The sequence below is a fragment of the Oncorhynchus tshawytscha genome, unplaced genomic scaffold, assembly GCF_018296145.1.
Source record: "Oncorhynchus tshawytscha isolate Ot180627B unplaced genomic scaffold, Otsh_v2.0 Un_contig_4953_pilon_pilon, whole genome shotgun sequence".
NCBI classification, from domain to species: Eukaryota; Metazoa; Chordata; class Actinopteri; order Salmoniformes; family Salmonidae; genus Oncorhynchus; species Oncorhynchus tshawytscha.
This window is the reverse complement of record NW_024609610.1, coordinates 72,501-94,623: the sequence shown is the minus strand read 5'-3', so window position 1 is coordinate 94,623 and position 22,123 is coordinate 72,501. Positions and strand designations below refer to the sequence as shown.

The following is a 22,123-nucleotide window of genomic DNA, read 5'->3' as shown; positions in this document are numbered from 1 at the left end:
CAGAACTACATCTCCCTTCATTATGGTCTGGTCAATAGAACTGCATCTCCCTTTATTATGGTGGTCTGGTCAACAGAACTACATCTCCCTTTATTATGGTCTGGTCAATAGAACTACATCTCCCTTTATTATGGTGGTGGTCTGGTCAACAGAACTACATCTCCCTTTATTTTGGTGGTCTGGTCAATAGAACTACATCTCCCTTTATTATGGTGGTCTGGTCAACAGAACTACATCTCCCTTTATTATGGTGGTCTGGTCAACAGAACTACATCTCCCTTTATTATGGTGGTCTGGTCAACAGAACTACATCTCCCTTTATTATGGTGGTCTGGTCAACAGAACTACATCTCCCTTTATTTTGGTGGTCTGGTCAATAGAACTACATCTCCCTTTATTATGGTGGTCTGGTCAACAGAACTACATCTCCCTTTATTATGGTCTGGTCAACAGAACTACATCTCCCTTTATTATGGTCTGTTCAATAGAACTACATCTCCCTTTATTATGGTGGTCTGGTCAACAGAACTACATCTCCCTTTATTATGTTGTGTCCCGACATGTTTCCTGCTTCCCATATTTCTTTGTTCTACGTAGAACCAATGTGGTTCTGTGGTGTGATTGTTCTACGTAGAACCAATGTGGTTCTGTGGTGTGATTGTTCTACATCGTACCGATGTGGTTCTGTGGTGTGATTGTTCGGGCCTCCAGATGGATGCGGTGAATCGTAGCTGTGTGGTGTCAGCCGTGTTCGGGACCAACCAGGTCCACCTGGTGGTGAAGTTCCCGTCCCACTACCCCAACAACGCTGCTCCATCCTTCCAGTTCATCTCCCCTACCACCATCCCCACAGCCATGAGGACCAAGATACAGAAGGTAACCGTGTGTGTGTGTGTGTGTGTGTGTGTGTGTGTGTGTGTGTGTGTGTGTGTGTGTCTGTGTCTGTCTCTCTCTCCTCACAGTTGTATCTCCTCTGTGTAGATCCTGACAGACACGTCACTGCAGAAGGTCAAGAGGAATCAGAACTGTCTGGAGCCCTGTGTTAGACAGCTGGTGTCCTGTCTGGAGTCTTACATGGTGAGACGCATACATTTTAAATAATTTTATTTTTATTTTTAATTTCAAATCACATTACATCAAGAACCGTTCCAACATTTCGAAGGTCTTGGACCCAATGACACTCGTGGACAATGTTCCCTCTAAGAAGAAATGCCATGTGGCACAGAGAAGTCTGAAGTTTACATACACCTTTGCCAAATACATTTAAACTCAGTTTTTCACAATTCCTGACATTTAATCAGAGTAAAAAGTCTTTGTTTTAGGTCAGTTAGGATCACCACTTTATTATAAGAATGTGAAAGGTCAGAATAATAGTAGAGAGAGTGATTTATTTCAGCTTTTATTTCTTTACTACACCGGCTCCGACGCTCGCCTTATGTGGCAGGGCAAACTATAAAGGGAAGCAGAGCCGCGAGCTGCCCAGTGACACGAGCCTACCAGACGAGCTAAATCACTTGTATGCTCGCTTCGAGGCAGGCAACAACACTGAAACATGCATCAGTTGTTCCAGATGACTGTGTGATCACACTCTCCGTAGCCGATGTGAGTAAAACCTTTAAACAGGTCAACATTCACAAGGCTGCGGGGCTAGACTGATTACCAGGACGTGTGCTCCGAGCATGTGCTGACCAACTGGCAGGTGTCTTCACTAACATTTTCAACCTCTCCCTGACTGAGTCTGTAATACCAACATGTTTCAAGCAGACCAGCATAGTCCCTGTGCCCAAGAACACAAAGGCAACCTGCCTAAATGACTACAGACCCGTAACACTCACGTCCGTAGCCATGAAGTGCTTTGAAAGGCTGGTCATGGCTCACATCAATCCCAGATTATCCCAGAAACCCTAGACCCACTCCAATTTGCATACAGATGACTCAATCTCTATTGCACTCCACATTGCCCTTTCCCACCTGGACAGAAGGAACACCTACAGCTCAGCGTTCAACAACATAGTACCGTCAAAGCTAAGGACCCTGGGACTAAACACATCCCTCTGCAACTGGATCCTAGACTTCCTGACGGGCCGCCTCCCAGGTGGTGAGGGTAGGCAGCAACACATCCGCCACGCTGATCCTCAACACTGGAGCTCCCCAGGGGTGCGTGCTCAGTCCCCTCCTGTACTCCCTGTTCACCCACAACTACATGGTCAGGCACGACTCCAACACCATCATTAAGTTTGCAGACGACACAACAGTGGTAGGCCTGATGACCGACAACGACGAGACAGCCTGTAAGTGTAACGGATCTCTTCGTCGTCTGACGACGAGTATGAAATAATGCGCAGCGTTGTAAGTGTCCATGTTAATTTATAAACTGAACACACAAAACTAAATAACGAAGTGAATGGAAGAATCGAAACAGTTCTGCAAGGTGACATACACAAAACAGGAAACAAACACCCACAAACAAGAGTGGGAAAACAGGCTACTTAAGTATGGTCCTCAATCAGAGACAACGATTGACAGCTGCCTCTGATTGGGAACCATACCAGGCCAAACACATAGAAATACCAAACATAGACATCAAATGCCCACCCCAGCTCACGCCCTGACCTACCTAAAATAGAAACATACAAAAGGAACTAAGGTCAGAACGTGACAATGAGGAGGAAGTCAGAGACCTGGCCCTGTGGTGCCAGTCAGGAAACTAAAAAGATTTGTCATGGGTCCTGAGATCCTCAAAAGGTTCTACAGCTGCACCATCGAGAGCATCCTGACTGGTTGCATCACTGCCTGGTACGGCAACTGCTCGGCCTCTGACCGCAAGGCGCTACAAAGGGTAGTGCGTACAGCCCAGTACATCACTGGGGCTAAGCTTCCTGCCATCCAGGACTTGGCGGTGTCAGAGGACCAGGCGGTGTCAGAGGAAGGCCCTGAAAATTGTCACAACTTTCAAGTGTTGCTCAGTGCACCAAAACATTAGATTAGTCTTAGACAGGCTTTCAATCTGAAGGTCTCCTCTAGTCTTAGACAGGCCTGCAATCTGAAGGTCTCCTCTAGTCTTAGACAGGCCTGCAATCTGAAGGTCTCCTCTAGTCTTAGACAGGCCTGCAATCTGAAGGTCTCCTCTAGTCTTAGACAGGCCTGCAATCTGAAGGTCTCCTCTAGTCTTAGACGGGCCTGCAATCTGAAGGCCTCTTCTAGTCTTAGACAGGCCTGCAATCTGAATGCCTATTCTAATCTTAGGCAGGCCTGCAATCTGAAGGTCTCCTCTAGTCTTAGACAGACCTGCAATATGAAGGCCACTTCTAGTCTTACGTGGGGCTGTCCCAGCAGGATACGAGGGCTGTCCCAGCAGGATACGAGGGCTGTCCCAGCAGGATACGAGGGGCTGTCCCAGCAGGATACGAGGGCTGTCCCAGCAGGATACGAGGGCTGTCCCAGCAGGATCTGTCCCAGCGGTATACGAGGGGCTGATACGAGGGGTTGTCTCAGCGGTATACGAGGGCTGTCCCAGCGGGATACGAGGGGCTGTCTCAGTAGGATACGAGGGTCTGATACGAGGGGCTGTCCCAGTAGGATACGAGGGTCTGATACGAGGGGCTGTCCCAGCAGGATACGAGGGCTGTCCCAGCAGGATACAAGGGGCTGTCCCAGCAGGATACGAGGGGCTGTCCCAGCGGGATACGAGGGGCTGTCCCAGTGGGATACGAGGGGCTGATCCTGTCCCAGTGGGATACGAGGGGCTGTCCCAGCAGGATACAAGGGGCTGTCCCAGCAGGATACGAGGGGCTGTCCCAGCGGGATACGAGGGGCTGTCCCAGTGGGATACGAGGGGCTGATACGAGGGGCTGTCCCAGTGGGATACGAGGGGCTGTCCCAGTGGGATATGAGGGGCTGTTCCAGCAGGATACGAGGGGCTGTCCCAGTGGGATACGAGGGGGCTAATACGAGGGCTGTCCCAGCAGGATACGAGGGGCTGTCCCAGCGGGATACGAGGGGCTGTCTCCAGTGGGATACGAGGGCTGTCCCAGTGGGATATGAGGGGCTGTTCCAGCGGGATACGAGGGGCTGTTCCAGCAGGATACGAGGGGCTGTTCCAGCAGGATACGAGGGGCTGTTCCAGCAGGATACGAGGGGCTGTTCCAGCAGGATACGAGGGGCTGTTCCAGCAGGATACGAGGGCTGTTCCAGCAGGATACGAGGGGCTGTCCCAGTGGGATACGAGGGGCTGATACGAGGGGCTGCCCCAGCGGGATACGAGGGCTGCCCCAGCGGGATACGAGGGCTGCCCCAGCGGGATACGAGGGGCTGCCCCAGCGGGATACGAGGGGCTGCCCCAGCGGGATACGAGGGCTGCCCCAGCGGGATACGAGGGGCTGTCCCAGCGGGATACGAGGGGCTGTCCCAGCGGGATACGAGGGGCTGCCCCAGCGGGATACGAGGGGCTGCCCCAGCGGGATACGAGGGGCTGTCCCAGCGGGATACGAGGGGCTGTCCCAGCGGGATACGGGGCTGATACGAGGGGCTGTTCCAGCAGGATACGAGGGGCTGTTCCAGCAGGATACAAGGGGCTGTTCCAGCGGGATACGAGGGGCTGTTCCAGCGGGATACGAGGGGCTGTTCCAGCAGGATACGAGGGGCTGTTCCAGCAGGATACGAGGGGCTGTTCCAGCAGGATACGAGGGCTGTTCCAGCAGGATACGAGGGGCTGTCCCAGCAGGATACGAGGGGCTGTTCCAGCAGGATACGAGGGGTTGTTCCAGCAGGATACAAGGGGCTGTCCCAGTAGGATTACAAGGGGCTGATACGAGGGGCTGTCCCAGTGGGATACGAGGGGCTGTTCCAGCAGGATACGAGGGGCTGTTCCAGCAGGATACGAGGGGCTGTTCCAGCAGGATACGAGGGGCTGTTCCAGCAGGATACAAGGGGCTGTCCCAGCAGGATACGAGGGCTGATACGAGGGGCTGTCCCAGCAGGATACAAGGGGCTGTTCCAGCAGGATACGAGGGGCTGATACGAGGGGCTGTTCCAGCAGGATACAAGGGGCTGTCCCATAACAGTATGTATTCTCTGTTCTCGCTCCATAGACCCAGGAGGATGGTAGTGCTGCCAACCCGTGGGTCCTGTCTAACCCCGTGACCCCTGCTCTGCCAGCCTTCCCCGGGTCACCAACACCTACGGCTCCTACCAGGATGCCAACATCCCCTTCCCTCGTACCTCCGGGGCTCGCTTCTGTGGCACCGGCTGCTTGGTGTACTTCACAAGACCCATCACTATGCATCGCTCGGTACCACCCACTGAACCCACACCCAGGTACACTTTATACTGCTGCACTCATTAACCTGTTATCTGTGTGTCCCCAGGTCCCTGTCTCCGTACCACAGTGGGGTCCTTGTTAACCTGCCTCTGTGTGTCCCCAGGTCCCTGTCGGCCCTGTCTCCGTACCACAGTGGGGTCCTTGTTAACCTGCCTCTGTGTGTCCCCCAGGTCCCTGTCGGCCCTGTCTGCGTACCACAGTGGGGTCCTTGTTAACCTGTCTCTGTGTGTCCCCCAGGTCCCTGTCTCTGTACCACAGTGTGGTCCTTGTTAACCTGCCTCTGTGTGTCCCCCAGGTCCCTGTCGGCCCTGTCTGCGTACCACAGTGGGGTCCTTGTTAACCTGTCTCTGTGTGTCCCCCAGGTCCCTGTCGGCCCTGTCTGCGTACCACAGTGTGGTCCTTGTTAACCTGCCTCTGTGTGTCCCCCAGGTCCCTGTCGGCCCTGTCTCCGTACCACAGTGGGGTCCTTGTTAACCTGTCTCTGTGTGTCCCCCAGGTCCCTGTCGGCCCTGTCTGCGTACCACAGTGGGGTCCTTGTTAACCTGTCTCTGTGTGTCCCCCAGGTCCCTGTCTCTGTACCACAGTGTGGTCCTTGTTAACCTGCCTCTGTGTGTCCCCAGGTCCCTGTCGGCCCTGTCTGCGTACCACAGTGGGGTCCTTGTTAACCTGTCTCTGTGTGTCCCCAGGTCCCTGTCGGCCCTGTCTGCGTACCACAGTGGGGTCCTTGTTAACCTGTCTCTGTGGGTCCCCAGGTCCCTGTCGGTCCTGTCTCCGTACCACAGTGGGGTCCTTGTTAACCTGCCTCTGTGGGTCCCCAGGTCCCTGTCGGTCCTGTCTCTGTACCACAGTGGGGTCCTTGTTAACCTGCCTCTGTGTGTCCTCCAGGTCCCTGTCGGCCCTGTCTGGTACCACAGTGGGGTCCTGACTCCTATGAAGATGCGTAGTGAGTCTCAGAGCTCTCTGAGGCTGTACAGTGGCAGCCCCACCCACACGGACAAGGACCATGTCTCCATATCATCATTCTACTACAAAGAACGGGTGAGACACACACAACACATGCTGGGGAGCGAAGGACACACACAACACACACTGGGGAGCGTAGGACACACACTGGGGAGCGTAGGACACACACTGGGGAGCGTAGGACACACACTGGGGAGCGTAGGACACACACTGGGGAGCGTAGGACACACACTGGGGGAGCGTAGGACACACACTGGGGAGCGTAGGACACACACTGGGGAGCGTAGGACACACACAACACATGCTGGGGAGCGTAGGACACACACTGGGGAGCGTAGGACACACTGGGGAGCGTAGGACACACACTGGTGAGCGTAGGACACACACTGGGGAGCGTAGGACACACACAACACACACTGGGGAGCGTAGGACACACACAACACACACGCTGAGGAGCGTAGGACACACACTGGGGAGTGTAGGACACACACTGGGGAGCGTAGGACACACACTGGGGAGCGTAGGACACACACTGGGGAGCGTAGGACACACACTGGGGAGTGTAGGACACACTGGGGAGTGTAGGACACACTGGGGAGTGTAGGACACACTGGGGAGCGTGTAGGACACGCACTGGGGAGCGTAGGACACGCACTGGGGAGCGTAGGACACGCACTGGGGAGCGTAGGACACACTGGGGAGCGTAAGACATGCACAACACACACTGGGGAGTGTAGGACACACACAACACACACTGGGGAGCGTAGGACACACACTGGGGAGCGTAGGACACACACAACACATGCTGGGGAGCGTAGGACACACACTGGGAGCGTAGGACACACTGGGGAGCGTAGGACACACACAACACACACTGGGGAGCGTAGGACACGCACTGGGGAGCGTAGGACACGCACTGGGGAGCGTAGGACACGCACTGGGGAGCGTAGGACACACACAACACAAGCTGGGGAGCGTAGGACACACATTGGGGAGCGTAGGACACACTGGGGAGCCTAGGACACACACAACACACACTGGGGAGCGTAGGACACACTGGTGAGCGTAGGACACACACTGGTGAGCGTAGGACACACACTGGGGAGCGTAGGACACACACAACACACACTGGGGAGCGTAGGACACACACAACACACGCTGGGGAGCGTAGGACACACGCTGGGGAGCGTAGGACACACGCTGGGGAGCGTAGGACACACGCTGGGGAGCGTAGGACACACACTGGGAGCGTAGGACACGCACAACACACACTGGGGAGCGTAGGACACACACTGGGGAGCGTAGGACACACACTGGGGAGCGTAGGACACACACAACACACTGGGGAGCGTAGGACACACACTGGGGAGCGTAGGACACACACTGGGGAGCGTAGGACACACACTGGGGAGCGTAGGACACATACTGGGGAGTGTAGGACACACTGGGGAGTGTAGGACACACTGGGGAGCGTAGGACACGCACTGGGGAGCGTAGGACACGCACTGGGGAGCGTAGGACACACTGGGGAGCGTAAGACACACACTGGGGACACACACTGGGGAGTGTAGGACACGCACTGGGGAGTGTAGGACACACAGCGACACGCACTGGGGAGCGTAGGACACGCACTGGGGAGCGTAGGACACACACAACACACACTGGGGAGCGTAGGACACACACTGGGGAGCGTAGGACACACACTGGGGAGTGTAGGACACACTGGGGAGTGTAGGACACACTGGGGAGTGTAGGACACACTGGGGAGCGTAGGACACGCACTGGGGAGCGTAGGACACGCACTGGGGAGCGTAGGACACACTGGGGAGCGTAAGACATGCACAACACACACTGGGGAGTGTAGGACACGCACTGGGGAGTGTAGGACACACACAACACACACTGGGGAGCGTAGGACACGCACTGGGGAGCGTAGGACACGCACTGGGGAGCGTAGGACACACACAACACACACTGGGGAGCGTAGGACACACACAACACACACTGGGGAGTGTAGGACACGCACTGGGGAGTGTAGGACACACTGGGGAGCGTAGGACACACACAACACACACTGGGGAGTGTAGGACACACTGGGGAGCGTAGGACACGCACTGGGGAGTGTAGGACACGCACTGGGGAGTGTAGGACACGCACTGGGGAGTGTAGGACACGCACTGGGGAGTGTAGGACACGCACTGGGGAGTGTAGGACACGCACTGGGGAGTGTAGGACACGCACTGGGGAGTGTAGGACACGCACTGGGGAGTGTAGGACACGCACTAGGACACGCACTGGGGAGTGTAGGACACGCACTGGGGAGCGTAGGACACGCACTGGGGAGCGTAGGACACGCACTGGGGAGCGTAGGACACACTGGGGAGTGTAGGACACGCACTGGGGAGCGTAGGACACGCACAACACACACTGGGGAGCGTAGGACACGCACTGGGAGCGTAGGACACACTGGGGAGTGTAGGACACGCACTGTGTAGGACACGCACTGGGGAGCGTAGGACACACACAACACACACTGGGGAGCGTAGGACACACACTGGGGACAGGACACACTGGGGAGCGTAGGACACGCACTGGGGAGCGTAGCACACGCACTGGGGAGCGTAGGACACACACAACACACACTGGGGAGTGTAGGACACACTGGGGAGCGTAGGACACACACTGGGGGTTTAGGACACACACTGGGGAGCTACTCTTCCTGGGGTTTAGGACCCATTACAAGGCACACTACTCTTCCTGGGGATTATTAGGATCCCCACTGTTCTGCCAAGGCAGCAGCTACTCTTCCTGGGGTTTATTATGGATCCCCATTAGTTCCTGCCAATGCAGCAGCTACTCTTCCTGGGGTCCAAACACATTAAGGCATTTAATTACATATAAAACAGTCCATCATATAACATTATTACACTACTACATATCTACAATACGAAATGTTTAATACCACCATATCTCTGAAACTCACTTAGATAATACCTTTGATGATACAGTGGTGGCAATACATGGTTATAACATCTACAGAAAAGACAGAAATGCCAATGGTGGAGGTGTTGCTGTTTATATTCAGAACCACATTCCTGTAAAGCTTAGAGACGATCTCATGTTAAATACTGTTGAAGTAATATGGCTTCAGGTTTACTAATGCTGCAGAAATTGGCTTTAAAGCAGTATCCAGATCCATAGGATGTAGTGATCACAATATAGTAGCCTTATCTAGGAAAACCACAGTTCCAAAGGCTGGGCCTAATATAGTGTATAAGAGGTCATACAATACGTTCTGTAGTGATTCATATGTTGATGATGTAAAGAATATCAGTTGGTCCGTGGTGTGTAATGAGGAGCAACCAGACGCTGCTGGTCTGTGGTGTTTAATGAGGAGTAACCAGACGCTGCTGGTCTATAATGAGGTAATGAGGAGCAACCAGACACTGCTGGTCTGTGGTGTGTAATGAGGAGCAACCAGACGCTGCTGGTCTGTGGTGTGTAATGAGGAGCAACCAGACGCTGCTGGTCTGTGGTGTGTAATGAGGAGCAACCAGACGCTGCTGGTCTGTGGTGTGTAATGAGGAGCAACCAGACGCTGCTGGTCTGTAATGAGCAACCAGTAATGAGGAACAACCAGACGCTGCTGGTCTGTGGCGTGTAATGAGGAGCAACCAGACGCTGCTGGTCTGTGGCGTGTAATGAGGAGCAACCAGACGCTGCTGGTCTGTGGTGTGTAATGAGGAGCAACCAGACGCTGCTGGTCTGTGGTGTGTAATGAGGAGCAACCAGACGCTGCTGGTCTGTGGTGTGTAATGAGGAGCAACCAGACGCTGCACTTGACACATTTATGAAATTGCTTATTCCAGTTACTAATAAGCTCATTAAGAAAAGGACTGTAAAAACTGTTAAATCCCCTTAGATTGATGAGGAATTGAAAAATGGTTGAGAGGGAAGAGGCAAAAGGTATGGCAAATTAGTCTGGCAGCAGATGTGACTAATCTAAATAAAAAGAAGAAACTTCTGAAATAAAGATCAATGATTAAACAGCTTGAATTACATTTTGAGAGATAAAAGCCAACTCTGCTCCGTCATTCATTGTATCAGATGGCTCATTCATCACAAAACCCACTGAAATTGCCAACTACTTTAATGACTTTTTAATTTGCGAGATAAGCAAACTTCGGGATGACATGCCAGCAACAAATGCTGAGACTACACATCCAGGTATATCGGACCAAATTATGAAAGACAAGAATTGTACTTTTGAATTCTGTAATGTCAGTATGGAAGAGGTGAAAAAAAATATTGTTGTCTTTCAACAATGACAAGCCACCAGTGTCTGACAATCTCAATGGAAAATATACTGAGGATAATTGCAGACAATATTGCCACTCCTATGTGGCAGATTCTAGTAGGCTTAAATTTAAGATGTGGCAATATTGTCCGCTATTCTCCTCAGGCCTGGGGGGAAGCTAAAGTCATTCCACTACCCAAGAATAGTAAAGCCCCTTTTACTGGCTCAAATAGCCGACCAATCAGCCTGTTACCAACCCTTAGTATACTTCTGGAAAAATCTGTTTGACCAGATACAATGCTATTTCACAGTAAACAAATTGACAACAGACTTTCAGCACGCTTATAGAGAACGACATTCAACAAGCACGGCAAATTACTGATGATTGGTTGAGAGAAATTGTGGGGGCTGTTTTGTTAGATTTCAGTGTGGCTTTTGACATAATCGATCATAGTTTGCTGGACAATGATCGATAATGGAATTCCCCAGGGTAGCTGTTTAGGCCCCTTGCTTTTTTCAATCTTTCTAATGACATACCACTGCCTTAACAACCCTATCAACGAGGCAGTCTCAACAGTGAAGAGGCGACTCCGGGATGCTGGCCTTCTAGGCAGAGTTCCTCTGTCCAGTCTCAACGTCAACAGTGAAGAGGCGACTCTGGGATGCTGGCCTTCTAGGCAGAGTTCCTCTGTCCAGTCTCAACGTCAACAGTGAAGAGGCGACTCCGGGATGCTGGCCTTCTAGGCAGAGTTCCTCTGTCCAGTCTCAACGTCAACAGTGAAGAGGTGACTCCGGGATGCTGGCCTTCTAGGCAGAGTTCCTCTGTCCAGTCTCAACGTCAACAGTGAAGAGGAGACTCCGGGATGCTGGCCTTCTAGGCAGAGTTCCTCTGTCCAGTCTCAACGTCAACAGTGAAGAGGCGACTCTGGGATGCTGGCCTTCTAGGAAGAGTTCCTCTGTCCAGTCTCAACGTCAACAGTGAAGAGGAGACTCCGGGATGCTGGCCTTCTAGGCAGAGTTCCTCTGTCCAGTCTCAACATCAACAGTGAAGAGGAGACTCCGGGATGCTGGCCTTCTAGGCAGAGTTCCTCTGTCCAGTCTCAACGTCAACAGTGAAGAGGCAACTCTGGGATGCTGGCCTTCTAGGCAGAGTTCCTCTGTCCAGTGTCTGTGTTCTTTTGCCCATCTTAATATTTTCTTTTTATTGGCCAGTCTGAGATATGGCTTTTTCTTTGCAACTCTGCCTAGAAGGCCAGCATCCCGGAGTCGCCTCTTCACTGTTGACGTTGAGACTGGTGTTTTGTGGGTACTATTTGATGATGATGCTGCAGGTTGAGGACTTGTGAGGCGTCTGTTCCTCAAACTAGACACTCTAATGTCCCTGTCCTCTTGCTCAGTTGTAGACCAGGTCCTCCAACTCCTCTTTCTATTCTGGTTAGAGACAGTTTGCGCTGTTCTGTGAAGGGAGTAGACTGATGAGTTTCAAAAGAAAGTTATTTGTTTCCTGCCATTTTGAGCCTGTAATCGAACCCACAAATGCTGATGCTCCAGATACTCAACTAGTCTAAAAGTAATTCATTATAGCTATAAACTATAACTAGAAACTACCTAGGTAATTAATTATACTGTAGCTATAACTAGTAACTACCTAGGTCATTCATTATACTGTAGCTATAACTAGAAACTACCTAGGTCATTAATTATACTGTAGCTATAACTAGTAACTACCTAGGTCATTCATTATACTGTAGCTATAACTAGTAACTACTAGGTCATTCATTATACTGTAGCTATAACTAGTAACTACCTAGGTCCTTCATTCCCATTCTGTTGTGGTTGATGTGTTTACCTTGTGGGTTGTTTTGTGTTTACCTTCATGGTTGTTTTGTGTCCCTCCTCTCCTCTCCCTTCCCTTCCCTCCTCTCCCTCCTCTCCTCTCCTCTCCTCTCCTCTCCCTTCCCTTCCCTTCCCTTCCCTTCCCTTCCCTTCCCTTCCCTTCCCTTCCCTTCCCTTCCCTTCCCTTCCCTTCCCTTCCCTTCCCTTCCCTTCCCTCCTCTCCCTCCCTTCTCTCCTCTCCTCTCCTCTCCTCTCCTCCCTTCCCTCCTCTCCTCTCCCTTCCCTCCTCTCCCTTCCCTCCTCTCCTCTCCCTTCCCTCCTCTCCTCTCCCTTCACTCCTCTCCCTTCTCTCCTCTCCCTTCCCTACTCTCCCTTCCCTCCTCTCCCTTCCCTCCTCTCCCTTCCCTCCTCTCCCTCCTCTCCTCTTCCCTTCCCTCCTCTCCCTTCCCTCCTCTCCCTTCTCTCCTCTCCCTTCCCTCCTCTCCTCTCCCTTCCCTCCTCTCCTTCCCTCCTCTCCTCTCCTCTCCTCTCCCTCCCTTCTCTCCCTTCCCTTCCCTCCTCTCCTCTCCCTTCCCTCCTCTCCTCTCCCCTCCCTCCTCTCCCTTCCCTGTGTGTTGGCTGTCCCGCTGACTGGCATGCCTCCCCTGGCCCACCCCCTCCCATCTCTGTGCTGTGGTTGGTCCACTCTATCTCCACCAATCAGAAGCCTCCTCAGTCTGGCCTTCGCCGCTGGTCCATTCATGACTGCCCGGTATTTGGTTCCCACGCCCTCCTTCCGTCCATCCCTCTATCCGCCTCTCTCTCCGCCTCTCCTCTTGGGCTTTCTTCAGGGTCTCTCCTGTCTCTCTCTGTGTCTCTCTCTCCGCCTCTCTCCTCTTGGGCTTTCTTCAGGGTCTCTCCTGTCTCTCTCTCTCTCTCTCCTTCAGCCTCTCTCCTCTTGGGCTTTCTTCAGGGTCTCTCCTGTCTCTCTCTGTCTCTCTCTGCCTCTCTCCTCTTGGGCTTTCTTCAGGGTCTCTCCTGTCTCTCTCTGTGTCTCTCTCTCCGCCTCTCTCCTCTTGGGCTTTCTTCAGGGTCTCTCCTGTCTCTCTCTGTCTCTCTCTCCCGCCTCTCTCCTCTTGGGCTTTCTTCAGGGTCTCTCCTGTCTCTCTCTGTCTCTCTCTCTCCGCCTCTCTCCTCTTGGGCTTTCTTCAGGGTCTCTCCTGTCTCTCTCTGTCTCTCTCTCTCCGCCTCTCTCCTCTTGGGCTTTCTTCAGGGTCTCTCCTGTCTCTCTCTGTCTCTCTCTCTCCGCCTCTCTCTCTTGGGCTTTCTTCAGGGTCTCTCCTGTCTCTCTCTGTGTCTCTCCGCCTCTCTCCTCTTGGGCTTTCTTCAGGGTCTCTCCTGTCTCTCTCTGTCTCTCTCTCCGCCTCTCTCCTCTTGGGCTTTCTTCAGGGTCTCTCCTGTCTCTCTCTGTCTCTCTCTCCGCCTCTCTCCTCTTGGGCTTTCTTCAGGGTCTCTCTCTCTCTCTGTCTCTCTCTCTCCGCCTCTCTCCTCTTGGCTTTCTTCAGGGTCTCTCCTGTCTCTCTCTGTCTCTCTCTCTCCGCCTCTCTCCTCTTGGGCTTTCTTCAGGGTCTCTCCTGTCTCTCTCTGTGTCTCTCTCCGCCTCTCTCCTCTTGGGCTTTCTTCAGGGTCTCTCCTGTCTCTCTCTGTGTCTCTCTCCGCCTCTCTCCTCTTGGGCTTTCTTCAGGGTCTCTCCTGTCTCTCTCTGTCTCTCTCTCTCCGCCTCTCTCCTCTTGGGCTTTCTTCAGGGTCTCTCCTGTCTCTCTCTGTGTCTCTCTCTCCGCCTCTCTCCTCTTGGGCTTTCTTCAGGGTCTCTCCTGTCTCTCTCTGTGTCTCTCTCTCCGCCTCTCTCCTCTTGGGCTTTCTTCAGGGTCTCTCCTGTCTCTCTCTGTGTCTCTCTCCCGCCTCTCTCCTCTTGGGCTTTCTTCAGGGTCTCTCCTGTCTCTCTCTCTGTGTCTCTCTCCCGCCTCTCTCCTCTTGGGCTTTCTTCAGGGTCTCTCCTGTCTCTCTCTGTCTCTCTCTCTCCGCCTCTCTCCTCTTGGGCTTTCTTCAGGGTCTCTCCTGTCTCTCTCTGTCTCTCTCTCCGCCTCTCTCCTCTTGGGCTTTCTTCAGGGTCTCTCCTGTCTCTCTCTGTCTCTCTCTCTCCGCCTCTCTCCTCTTGGGCTTTCTTCAGGGTCTCTCCTGTCTCTCTCTGTCTCTCTCTCTCCGCCTCTCTCCTCTTGGGCTTTCTTCAGGGTCTCTCCTCTTGTGTCTCTCTCCGCTTCTCCTCTTGGGCTTTCTTCAGGGTCTCTCCTGTCTCTCTCTGTCTCTCTCTCTCCGCCTCTCTCCTCTTGGGCTTTCTTCAGGGTCTCTCCTGTCTCTCTCTGTCTCTCTCTCCCGCCTCTCTCCTCTTGGGCTTTCTTCAGGGTCTCTCCTGTCTCTCTCTGTGTCTCTCTCTCCGCCTCTCTCCTCTTGGGCTTTCTTCAGGGTCTCTCCTGTCTCTCTCTGTCTCTCTCTCCGCCTCTCTCCTCTTGGGCTTTCTTCAGGGTCTCTCCTGTCTCTCTCTGTGTCTCTCTCTCCGCCTCTCTCCTCTTGGGCTTTCTTCAGGGTCTCTCCTGTCTCTCTCTGTCTCTCTCTCTCCGCCTCTCTCCTCTTGGGCTTTCTTCAGGGTCTCTCCTGTCTCTCTCTGTCTCTCTCTCTCCGCCTCTCTCCTCTTGGGCTTTCTTCAGGGTCTCTCCTGTCTCTCTCTGTGTCTCTCTCTCCGCCTCTCTCCTCTTGGGCTTTCTTCAGGGTCTCTCCTGTCTCTCTCTCTCTCTCTCTCTCCGCCTCTCTCCTCTTGGGCTTTCTTCAGGGTCTCTCCTGTCTCTCTCTGTCTCTCTCTCTCCGCCTCTCTCCTCTTGGGCTTTCTTCAGGGTCTCTCCTGTCTCTCTCTGTCTCTCTCTCTCCGCCTCTCTCCTCTTGGGCTTTCTTCAGGGTCTCTCCTGTCTCTCTCTCCGCCTCTCTCTCTCTTTCTTCAGGGTCTCTCCTGTCTCTCTCTCTCTCCTCTCTCCTCTTGGGCTTTCTTCAGGGTCTCTCCTGTCTCTCTCTGTCTCTCTCTCCGCCTCTCTCCTCTTGGGCTTTTTCAGGGTCTCTGCTGTCTCTCTGTTCTCCTCTCTGGACCCTGCATGATGTCACTAAGTCACTATAACCTGTATGGATAACCATGTTTTATCATGACTCAACCTCTCTCTCTGTCGTTGTTTCTCTCTCTCTCCTCTCTTCTCTCTCTCTCTCTCTCTCTCTCTCTCTCTCTCTCTCTCCTCTCTCTCTCTCTCTCTCTCGTCTCTGTCTCTGTCTCTCTGTCTCTGTCTCTGTCTCTGTCTCTGTCTCTCTGTCTCTCTGTCTCTCTGTCTCTCTGTCTCTCTGTCTCTCTGTCTCTCTGTCTCTCTGTCTCTCTGTCTCTCTGTCTCTCTGTCTCTCTCTCTCTCTCTCTCTCTCTCTCTGTCTCTCTCTCTCTCTCTTCAATGATGGCAAAGTCTGTTACTTACAAATTCTTAACACTTGAGGTAAGGTTGTGTGATTGCTGGCAACAACATCAACAAATGTTCAAATTCCTCTTGTTCAAATTCCTCAGTAACTGACATCAATAATTGTTGACCATTTCAGAAACGTAAAAGACATTAGTCAACATGAGAGATGAGTTCAACCTCCCAGTAATGTAGCTTTAGGCCTGTTGGCCTCTCACAAATTCTCACCACAATGCCTTCCAGACCTGGGGAGGAGGTCTAGAGTCTATACCAGACCTGGGGAGGAGGTCTAGAGTCTATACCAGACCTGGGGAGGAGGTCTAGAGTCTATACCAGACCTGGGGAGGAGGTCTAGAGTCTATACCAGACCTGGGGAGGAGGTCTAGAGTCTATACCAGACCTAGGGAGGAGGTCTAGAGTCTATACCAGACCTGGGGAGGAGGTCTAGAATCTATAGCAGACCTGGGGGAGGTCTAGAGTCTATACCAGACCTGGGGAGGAGGTCAAGAGTCTATACCAGACCTGGGGAGGAGGTCTAGAATCTACAGCAGACCTGGGGAGGAGGTCTAGAATATATACCAGACCTGGGGAGGAGGTCTAGAGTCTATACCAGACCTGGGGAGGAGGTCTAGAGTCTATACCAGACCTGGGGAGGAGGTCTAGAGTCTATACCAGACCTGGGGAGGAGGTCTAGAGTCTATACCAGACCTGGGGAGGAGGTCTAGAGTCTATACCAGACCTGGGGAGGAGGTCTAGAGTCTATACCAGACCTGGGGAGGAGGTCTAGAATCTATACCAGACCTGGGGAGGAGGTCTAGAGTCTATACCAGACCTGGGGAGGAGGTCTAGAATCTACAGCAGACCTGGGGAGAAGGTCTAGAATCTACAGCAGACCTGGGGAGGAGGTCTAGAGTCTATACCTGACCTGGGGAGGAGGTCTAGAATCTACAGCAGACCTGGGGAGGAGGTCTAGAGTCTATACCAGACCTGGGGAGGAGGTCTAGAATCTACAGCAGACCTGGGGAGGAGGTCTAGAGTCTATACCAGACCTGGGGAGGAGCTCTAGAGTCTATACCTGAACCCAGGTCTGGTCTCACTACAACACCAGGGTGTCTATAGCCCTGATCTATGGTCAGTTCTGTCTGGTCTCACTACACCACCAGGGTGTCTATAGCCCTGATCTATGGTCAGTTCTGTCTGGTCTCACTACACCACCAGGGTGTCTATAGCCCTGATCTATGGTCAGTTCTGTCTGGTCTCACTACACCACCAGGGTGTCTATAGCCCTGATCTATGGTCAGTTCTGTCTGGTCTCACTACAACACCAGGGTGTCTATAGCCCTGATCTATGGTCAGTTCTGTCTGGTCTCACTACAACACCAGGGTGTCTATAGCCCTGATCTATGGTCAGTTCTGTCTGGTCTCACTACAACACCAGGGTGTCTATAGCCCTGATCTATGGTCAGTTCTGTCTGGTCTCACTACAACACCAGGGTGTCTATAGCCCTGATCTATGGTCAGTTCTGTCTGGTCTCACTACAACACCAGGGTGTCTATAGCCCTGATCTATGGTCAGTTCTGTGATGTTGGTGTCTTTTTCTGTCTGTCAGAAGTCTCGTCGGTTCAAGACGAAGCGCGAGGGAGCCGACTACGGTAACAGACCCGTAAAGCTGGCAGGGAAAGTCATCATCCAGGAGATCTCCTGTCTGCTGCCCGTTCACAAAGCCCTGGGGGAGACATACATGTGAGTTCATCACCCTGGGGGAGACATACATGTGAGTTCATCACCCTGGGGGAGACATACATGTGAGTTCATCACCCTGGGGAGACATACATGTGAGTTCATCACCCTGGGGGAGACATACATGTGAGTTCATCACCCTGGGGGAGACATACATGTGAGTTCATCACCCTGGGGGAGACATACATGTGAGTTCATCACCCTGGGGGAGACATACATGTGAGGTCATCACCCTGGGGGAGACATACATGTGAGGTCATCACCCTGGGGGAGACATAGATGTACATGTACCAGGCTCAATACATCTTAATATTATAATATAATGCTGTACTCAACACGTTGAAACATCTGTAATGTCTGTTTGTCCCCCAACATGTTGATACATCTGTAATGTCTGTCTGTCCCTCAACACGTTGAAACATCTGTAATGTCTGTCTGTCCCTCAACATGTTGACACATCTGTAATGTCTGTCTCCCTCAACATGTTGAAACATCTGTAATGTCTGTCTGTCCCTCAACATGTTGATACATCTGTAATGTCTGTCTGTCCCTCCACGTTGAAACATCTGTAATGTCTGTCTGTCCCTCAACACGTTGAAACATCTGTAATGTCTGTCTGTCCCTCAACATGTTGAAACATCTGTAATGTCTGTCTGTCCCTCAACATGTTGAAACATCTGTAATGTCTGTGTGTCTGTCCCTCAACATGTTGAAACATCTGTAATGTGCTGTCTGTTTGTCCTCAACACGTTGAAACATCTGTAATGTCTGTCTGTCCCTCAACATGTTGACACATCTGTAATGTCTGTCTCCCTCAACATGTTGAAACATCTGTAATGTCTGTCTGTCCCTCAACATGTTGAAACATCTGTAATGTCTGTCTGTCCCTCAACGTTGAAACATCTGTAATGTCTGTCTGTCCCTCAACACGTTGAAACATCTGTAATGTCTGTCTGTCCCTCAACATGTTGAAACATCTGTAATGTCTGTCTGTCCCTCAACATGTTGAAACATCTGTAATGTGCTGTCTGTTTGTCCCTCAACATGTTGAAACATCTGTAATGTGCTGTCTGTTTGTCCCTCAACATGTTGAAACATCTGTGCTGTCTGTTTGTCCCTCAACACGTTGAAACATCTGTAATGTCTGTCTGTCCCTCAACATGTTGAAACATCTGTAATGTCTGTTTGTCCCTCAACATGTTGAAACATCTGTAATGTCTGTTTGTCCCTCAACATGTTGAAACATCAGTAATGTCTGTCCCTCAACATGTTGAAACATCTGTAATGTGCTGTCTGTTTGTCCCTCAACATGTTGAAACATCTGTAATGTCTGTTTGTCCCTCAACATGTTGAAACATCTGTAATGTCTGTGTGTCCCTCAACATGTTGAAACATCTGTAATGTCTGTTTGTCCCTCAACATGTTGAAACATCTGTGCTGTCTGTTTGTCCCTCAACATGTTGAAACATCTGTAATGTCTGTTTGTCCCTCAACATGTTGACACATCTGTAATGTCTGTTTGTCCCTCAACATGTTGACACATCTGTAATGTCTGTTTGTCCCTCAACATGTTGAAACATCTGTAATGTCTGTCTGTCCCTCAACATGTTGAAACATCTGTGCTGTCTGTTTGTCCCTCAACATGTTGAAACATCTGTAATGTCTGTCTGTCCCTCAACATGTTGAAACATCTGTAATGTCTGTCTGTCCCTCAACATGTTGAAACATCTGTAATGTCTGTTTGTCCCTCAACATGTTGAAACATCTGTAATGTCTGTTTGTCCCTCAACATGTTGAAACATCTGTGCTGTCTGTTTGTCCCTCAACACGTTGAAACATCTGTAATGTCTGTTTGTCCCTCAACATGTTGAAACATCTGTAATGTCTGTTTGTCCCTCAACATGTTGAAACATCTGTGCTGTCTGTTTGTCCCTCAACATGTTGAAACATCTGTAATGTCTGTTTGTCCCTCAACATGTTGAAACATCTGTAATGTGCTGTCTGTTTGTCCCTCAACATGTTGAAACATCTGTGCTGTCTGTTTGTCCCTCAACATGTTGAAACATCTGTAATGTCTGTCTGTCCCTCAACATGTTGAAACATCTGTAATGTCTGTTTGTCCCTCAACATGTTGAAACATCTGTAATGTCTGTCCCTCAACATGTTGAAACATCTGTAATGTCTGTCTGTCCCTCAACATGTTGAAACATCTGTAATGTCTGTCTGTCCCTCAACATGTTGAAACATCTGTAATGTCTGTCTGTCCCTCAACATGTTGAAACATCTGTAATGTCTGTCTGTCCCTCAACATGTTGAAACATCTGTGCTGTCTGTTTGTCCCTCAACATGTTGAAACATCTGTAATGTCTGTCTGTCCCTCTGCAGTCTGAATGTGAACGACATACAGGACACGTGTCAGAAGAATGCAGCAGCAGCTCTGGTGGTGGGACGCAGAGACGTGGCTAAGGTAGGACGGATCAGAGGCGTGGCTAAGGTAGGACTGATCAGAGGCGTGGCTATCAGAGGCGTGGCTAAGGTAGGACTGATCAGAGGCGTGACTAAGGTAGGACGGATCAGAGACGTGGCTAAGGTAGGACGGATCAGAGGCGTGGCTAAGGTAGGACTGATCAGAGGCGTGGCTAAGGTAGGACTGATCAGAGGCGTGGCTAAGGTAGGACTGATCAGAGGCGTGGCTAAGGTAGGACGGATCAGAGGCGTGGCTAAGGTAGGACTGATCAGAGGCGTGGCTAAGGTAGGACGGATCAGAGGCGTGGCTAAGGTAGGACTGATCAGAGGCGTGGCTAAGGTAGGACTGATCAGAGGCGTGGCTAAGGTAGGACGGATCAGAGGCGTGGCTAAGGTAGGACTGATCAGAGGCGTGGCTAAGGTAGGACTGATCAGAGGCGTGGCTAAGGTAGGACTGATCAGAGGCGTGGCTAAGGTAGGACTGATCAGAGAGGTTATTAACTCTGTGTACTGTAGGACCCTGTGTTAACTCTGTGTACTGTAGGACCCTGTATTAACTCTGTGTACTGTAGGGCCCTGAATTAACTCTGTGTACTGTAGGTGTGGGCCCTGTGTTAACTCTGTGTACTGTAGGACCCTGTATTAACTCTGTGTACTGTAGGTGTGGGCCCTGTGTTAACTCTGTGTACTGTAGGACCCTGTATTAACTCTGTGTACTGTAGGGCCCTGAATTAACTCTGTGTACTGTAGGTGTGGGCCCTGTATTAACTCTGTGTACTGTAGGACCCTGTGTTAACTCTGTGTACTGTATGACCCTGTATTAACTGTGTACTGTAGGTGTGGGCCCTGTATTAACTCTGTGTACTATAGGGCCCTGTATTAACTCTGTGTACTGTAGGGCCCTGTATTAACTCTGTGTACTGTAGGGCCCTGTATTAACTCTGTGTACTGTAGGGCCCTGTATTAACTCTGTGTACTGTAGGGCCCTGTATTAACTCTGTGTACTGTAGGGCCCTGTATTAACTCTGTGTACTGTAGGGCCCTGTATTAACTCTGTGTACTGTAGGGCCCTGTATTAACTCTGTGTACTGTAGGACCCTGTATTAACTCTGTGTACTGTAGGGCCCTGTGTTAACTCTGTGTACTGTAGGGCCCTGTATTAACTCTGTGTACTGTAGGACCCTGTATTAACTCTGTGTACTGTATGACCCTGTATTAACTGTGTACTGTAGGTGTGGGCCCTGGCCTCGGCTGCCACCAGCCTAGAACTCAGTCCTGACTCTGACCCTGATGCAGACGCTCCCTGGGCCAGACACCCGTTTGGACGCCACCTGCTGGAGACTCTGTGAGTAGCAGGCAAATATACTACACTGTATATACTGTACTAATGTACACTGAGTGAACAAAACATTATGAACATTAACATTATGAACATTATGACACCCCCTGCTGACATGACATAGACTGATTCAATATTAGGAAGGTGTTCTTAATGTTTTGTATACTCAATTAAAAATAACAATAATTGGACAAAAGATCAGTTTTGGCAAAGCCCAGCAGGAACATACCGGACCCGCCAGGAATTGAGTTTGACCAGGGGGTGTCCTGGTATATCAAGCTGTCTCACTACAGAAACAGGAGAGAGACTAGTGTCCTGTTCAGGGGGTGTCCTGGTATATCAAGCTGTCTCACTACAGAAACAGGAGAGAGACTAGTGTCCTGTTCAGGGGGTGTACTGGTACATCAAGCTGTCTCACTACAGAAACAGGAGATAGACTAGTGTCCTGTCCAGGGGGTGTCCTGGTACATCAAGCTGTCTCACTACAGAAACAGGAGAGAGACTAGTGTCCTGTTCAGGGGGTGTCCTGGTATATCAAGCTGTCTCACTACAGAAACAGGAGAGAGACTAGTGTCCTGTTCAGGGGGTGTCCTGGTACATCAAGCTGTCTCACTACAGAAACAGGAGAGAGACTAGTGTC

The 22,123-nt window shown here is 51.4% G+C and overlaps 1 protein-coding gene across 1 annotated transcript in view; it reads left to right on the top strand.

Annotated features, from left to right (window-relative positions):
* The window catches only part of LOC112239238 (GATOR complex protein WDR59-like), a 55,190-nt gene that overhangs the window by 27,479 nt on the left and 5,588 nt on the right, over window positions 1-22,123 (top strand). Inside the window, 10 exon segments of the mRNA XM_042316262.1 lie at window positions 712-876; window positions 982-1,077; window positions 5,091-5,160; window positions 5,163-5,316; window positions 5,491-5,531; window positions 6,246-6,358; window positions 13,120-13,167; window positions 17,548-17,681; window positions 20,064-20,145; window positions 21,377-21,489. Of these exon segments, the coding sequence (XP_042172196.1) occupies window positions 712-876; window positions 982-1,077; window positions 5,091-5,160; window positions 5,163-5,316; window positions 5,491-5,531; window positions 6,246-6,358; window positions 13,120-13,167; window positions 17,548-17,681; window positions 20,064-20,145; window positions 21,377-21,489 (1,016 nt within the window).